Raw genomic sequence first — 5,992 nt, forward strand, 5'->3', positions numbered from 1 at the left:
CAACCATTTGATGATCTCCTTCTTGACTACCTCCTCGACATAATCTCGTTCGGTCGTCTCGATGCTCTACGCTCGGTTTGCTATCTTCTCCAATCGGGATTTTGTGTTCAGTATCCCGCATGGAATACGCGGATCAAATCGCTATGGTCCAACCAATAGCACGCCTATACTCCCTTAACACCTCTAAAAGCTGTAAAATCTTCTCCTCAGTCAGTAGAGCTGACACAATCACTGGCAATGTATTTTCCGGACCAAGGACCTCATACTTCAAATGTGAGGGAAGCTGTTTAAGCTCCAATTTAGGTGGCTCAATGATCGAAGGCTTCTTTGGAGGAGTTGTTCTATTTTCCGCATCAAGATTCGGTTTCTTTGGTTGGTAGGAATATGATCCCAACCAACAAGTGTTCTTGTCTCCACATAACCTTCCATGTCCTCGCATCAAAATTAACGAGAATACTAGAGCTTCACCCAAACTTTTTTCTTCCATCTTGAACTGTTATATCCCGTATTTTGAACAACAGGACAACTTGAGTGAATTATGAGAAGTTAGGGACAAGACTATCCCGAGAGACTTTTGTGTGTCTTAAAGACTTAAGTTGTGTATGATTTCAATGTCATGAAAATGTTAAGGAAGCACTTGGAGGCAATTTCCATTTTTAGTAAGAGTGCTAATTTTGGAAAGTTGAAAATTCTTCAAAAAAAAAAAGAAAAAGAAAGGAAAGAAAAACAAAAAAAAGAAAAAAGAAAAACAAGGACCATGTGGCCGGTCACATGTATGTGGGCCAAGGCCACATGGATGGCTAATATTTGTAATAAAGGATGACTTAAGGGGATCATTTTCATCATCTCCTTCACTTGGAATTTTCAAGAAACTTTGAGAGAGACAAAGAAGGCCATATTCGGCCAAGAGAGGGAAAAAGAGAGACCAAGAATTGATCAAGAAAAAAATTATTTCCGCAAGCAAACCTGCTAATTCAAGGGTGCTTATTAACGTGGAAGTGTTGTTGGAAGCGTTGGATTGCTCGTTTTCATCTTTGACCAAATTTAGGCGAATTGGGAAGTTGAAGAAGAAAGGTGAGTTTCAATCTTGTCTTATGTGTTACAAGTGGTTTATATGTGTTGTAGTATGTTGAAATGGAAGAAATTTATAATAGAAAGCAAGTTGAAGTCGGGGCCATAGATATTGAGGATTGGCCGTGTGTGTGTGTGTGTGTAGGAATAATGAGTTGAGTGTGTTTAGCATGTTTATGTGTGTGTTGTTGTAATGTGTAGAAAATGAATGAAAATCATGAAAGTTGCATGGAGGGTGTGTTTGGTGTTGGCCGAATGGCCCTCTTTGTGTTGAAAAGGGACAAATTGTCGTTAGCGTTTTAGTTGTCGTCGTTATGGATTTTATGAGGAAAATGCAAGTTTAATGACTCAAAATAATGTTATGTTGGTTATGGGATGATTTGGAAGTTTATGTGAATTTTATGTAATTTTTGTATCTATGAGAGTTGCCTTGTTAATGTATGGATTATTAGTGTAATTCATGAATTTGGAAGGGAAGAATGTATATTATGTTGTTCTCGGGTTGGGGGAGAATTCGGGTAAGTTGGAGCTTTATTTGGGTTGTTTGGAAAATTGTATGAATTGTTTGAAACGTTCTTGAATATTGTTTGAATGGTTTTGGATTAGCAATCGAGGGTATAAATGTGGAAATTAGTTTGTGTGTAAGTAGTTGAGGTGAGTTATTGGAATATTATGAATGTTGTTGAATTATGTAGACAAAGAGCCATTAATGTTAGAATGTACTTGTGAATTGATTATTGATGTTGTAGTTGGTTGTTGGTTTGGTATTGTTGTTGATATTGTGGCCGAGTTAAATTCTCGGATTTGTTGTTGTATTATTTTAGCCGAGTTGAATTCTCGGGGTGTCGTATTTATAGGGGAGGTGTTGCCGAAATTTCGATAGACAAGTACTAATTCAAGATTGAATGCCAAAAGCCTTATAGTTATCATTTGGTAAACGTGACCATTTATAGATTTTGAGGAAATCGGGACTTGAGTTTGGACAAGCGAGGAAGACGAATAAGGTATGTAAAGATTCACCTTTTGTTCTCTTGGCATGTCCTAGGCATAATAGGTTTTGATACGAGCCTCGGGGACAACTCTACTCCTAGGAATCCGAGCTTAGATTTGGCCCTTTTTCATTCAATAGAATTGAATTAGATACTTTATGTTTTGTTGGAAAAGTAGCTTAACATTGATAACTCTCACAAATGGAACAGAATTGCCTTGAGACCTTCATAGGTGGCTCCATAAAGCCTAATGTCCGTAATTTTATGTACGCCACCTCGACTTGACCCGAGGTGGGCCCCCAATTTCCGAGATTTTTCCACGTTAACTTAATTGACTTATTTTGAGCGCTATGCAAGTATGACTTTTGACTAAGTTCCGATTATTAAAAAGTGATCGTTTTGACTATCCCATTGAGTTCTATGATATATTTTGCCATGTACAAACGATCCCAAAGGTTTTGTCTTTGACATAATTCGTCGCGATTCCAAAAGGTATAATCTATGGCTATTGTCTGATTTCCTTTAAATGATCTATCGTCTGGATGGTTCTTTCGAGTCTTGGCAAACATTGTATGTTTTATATTGCATATGGTTTTCTCACTACTCTGCTCGTGCAAGCTTAATACGTCTTTCACCGAGTCCCGGGCCGGGTATGTATTCGTGCACAGTCTCATTGCATTATTCACCGAGTCCCTCACTAGAGGGCCGGGTACGCTATATATGTATATATGATGATATGATGATGTGATGATATGGGGATGGCGGCCAGGATGGCATTTGATGATCCTATTCACCGAGTCCCTTACCAGAGGGCCGGGTACGGCATATGTATATGATTACATGATTACATGATTACTATACATGATGTTTACATGACTTTATTTACCGAGTCCCTCCCTGAAGGGCCGGGTACGCCAATGTATATAATGATTTGATGATATGATATGGACTCGCATGATATATGATTCACAGGCAAGTTTTTGTTTCGGTTCTATACTTATTTCGATATTGTCCGGCTCGGTTATGGTTCTATTTATTGTACCGTGCTTTACATACTCGGTACATATTTAAATGTACCGACCCACTTTCTTCGGGGGCTGCGTTTCATGCCGGGTAGATACACGTTTGTTTAGCTTTGGATCCCTATTCAGCTATCTTGAAGAGCTCCCTTATCCGGAGCCCAAATTTTGGTACAGTCTTTCGTTACATTTATGTATATTTGTTCAGGGTATATGGTATATATATTGTAGACATAAACGTGGGTTGTGGGTAGCACTGTTCAGTTATGTTTGCGTTCTGTATATTCTCAGTCTATACATATGGTATATGTATGTATATGTGTACGCGGTGTCGTACCTTTCTGTATGTATATGTTTCTATTTTGCTTGCCGTGATCTAAGTATTAATGATGGATGGGCACGGGTGCCCAGATCGGGCACTAGTCACGGCCTACGGGGCTGGGTCGTGACATGAACTCCACTGCTTCGTCAATAACATCAACCCAATCAATTAAGGAAATGCTCTCGTCAGCACTTGGTAACTTTATCCCCTTACTAGCCTGAAAAGTCACTTCTTCATCGTTGACTCGGAACTTGATTTCATTTTTCTCCGAATCCATCGCAGCTCTCCTATGTGCAAAGAAAGGTCTCCCCAGAATAATAGGAATGTCCCGATCAACAGCACAGTCAAGAATTACAAAATCAGTGGGCAACATAAAATCACCAACCGGCACAAGTACATCATCAACCACCCTAACCGATCTTTTGATAGACCTATCAGCCATTTGTAACCTCATAGTAGTTGGCCTTGGCATCCCCAAACCTGATTGTTTGTATATAGCAAGGGGCATCAAATTAATACTCACCCCATTATCACACAAAGCACGAGCAAAATCATGGTGTCCCACATAACAAGGGATGGTGAACGCCCCAGGATCTCCCTTCTTCTGAACAGTAGTAGTTGAGATGATGGAACTCACAGTATAAGTCAAACTTACAGTTTCATGTTGAACCATTTTCTTCTTGGTCAGCAAGTCCTTTAAATATTTAGCAAAACCAGGCATCTCCTTGACAGCTTCCAAAAATGGGAAATTTAGAGACAGCTGCTTCAACTGATCATAAAACTTCTCGAATTTAGCATCTTCCTTCTTCTTTACCAACCTCTGAGGAAAGGGAGGTTTAGTTTTGAAAAGCTGAGTTAAAGGGTGGAAAGCCCCTTTCAAATTTGCTTGCTCGTGTTCTCGAGTACCCTTCGACCAATCTACGGAATATCGGAACCTTCCGTCGGTAGCATTCGTCAACAATAATGGGTGCTTAGGACCACACCTCATCCTCTTCATCTATCGGCTCAAGATCAATCACCTTCTCATCCTTGACTCCTTGGAGTATTTTACCACCTTTGCTAGTAGGGATGGAAAACACACGGTCTACACCGCTTCCCCCATTCTTTGGATTTGGAATAGTGTCACTCGGAAGTCCTCCTTTTTTAGGAGGGTGCTGCTCTCTAGAAATATCCCTTATCTGTGACTCGAGCTTCTGAATAGCTGTTGTATGGGCACCCACTTTCTCTGTCGACGGATAAAGTTCTCTCGGACTTGACCGATTTGCCCGAGAATCTTCTGGCATTGATTCAACCTTCGAACTACCTTGCTGTTGATTGCCCTTTCGGTGGTATATAAGGATTGGAACTCTTGTTCCCAAAATTTTATTCTTGTTGTTGTAGCTCCCTTGGCTCGCACCACCATAATTATTGTTGTAGTTTCCCGAGTTGTTATAAGCACCTTGACCTTGCTGAGGTCTCCATTGATTCTGACTCTGATAACCACCTTGGTAATTCTGTCTCTGGTAACCCCCTTGAGAGTTATTAACATAATTAGCATCTTGTCTGCATAGGGGGCCCTTCGTGGAACGGACCATCTTGAGTATGGTACATCCCTTTTGGTAAAACTGCCTCTTCCTCACAAACATTTGCCTTCTTGATCTGGGATTCATCAAACTTCTTCGTCAGCAAGGAAATATTTGTTGCAAGTTCTGCCAACGTTTGCTGCGTATCTTGATTTTCCTTCACTATATTCTAGATCATATGTCACGACCCAACTAGGGGCCGTGATGAGTACCCGATACTTGTACCGAGCACCCCTTACCTATCATTTTACAGTGTATTGCTTAGAGAAGTCGTATGAACGGTGCGTATTTTTTTTGAGCGAACATTAACATTAGCGGCGTCATTATGAACATAGACTAGTTAGCTTTCTTATCAGCATACTGGCTTGACATTAAAATGCTAAAATACCACATATTTAATGAGACATATTTGTTGTACATATACGTCTACGAGCCTCTAGACATAGTACACTTATACATAGAAAGCGGGCCGAGTACTATCGTGCCCGAAAATATACACAAAAGAGTACCACGAAGTGAGGCTCCGGAACAACCGGAGCGCCGTCACGTACGGCGGTAGAGCTCTAAGGATCAAATCCGCTGTCTCGACTGCCCCGCGGCATGAAACGCGGCCTGACAGTGGACGTCGGTACGAATAGTGTACCGAGTATGTAAGGCATGAATAGTAATGCGAAAACATAAATCATGTATAATGGCATAAAAAGAATCCATGACACAAGTCCTGGGATAGAAACATGGCCTGTACATATGAATGCCCTTGGGCGTATGCCGTCTTTCTTAGCTTTCCTTATTCATATATATACATACATACATAAGATTAGAATATATCATATTGCCGGGCGTCGGCGGCCCGATCCATTTAACCATAAATATGCACGTCCCGCGTCCGGCATCCGCGTCCGGACGATATCAAGTCATGTAATGCCAGCGATCAGGTGGATATGCGTTTATAACGCTCTCGCCTCTTATCTCCATTTTCCCGTAAATATATGCATATTTCATGTATAAATATCGGCGTCTATGCGCCCG

At 40.8% G+C, this 5,992-nt stretch overlaps 1 protein-coding gene across 1 annotated transcript; it reads right to left on the minus strand.

Moving 5' to 3' along the window:
• Nucleotides 1-133: 133 nt before the first annotated feature.
• Nucleotides 134-4,975, minus strand: LOC132043727 (uncharacterized). The gene is made up of 4 exons (XM_059434186.1): nucleotides 4,385-4,975; nucleotides 3,945-4,221; nucleotides 3,541-3,881; nucleotides 134-493 (listed from the first exon to the last, which is right to left on the minus strand). Exons 1-4 carry the CDS (start codon nucleotides 4,973-4,975, stop codon nucleotides 134-136), a joined length of 1,569 nt encoding a protein of 522 aa, XP_059290169.1.
• Nucleotides 4,976-5,992: the final 1,017 nt, after the last annotated feature.

This window comes from Lycium ferocissimum, unplaced genomic scaffold, assembly GCF_029784015.1.
Source record: "Lycium ferocissimum isolate CSIRO_LF1 unplaced genomic scaffold, AGI_CSIRO_Lferr_CH_V1 ctg28124, whole genome shotgun sequence".
Lineage (NCBI taxonomy): Eukaryota > Viridiplantae > Streptophyta > Magnoliopsida > Solanales > Solanaceae > Lycium > Lycium ferocissimum.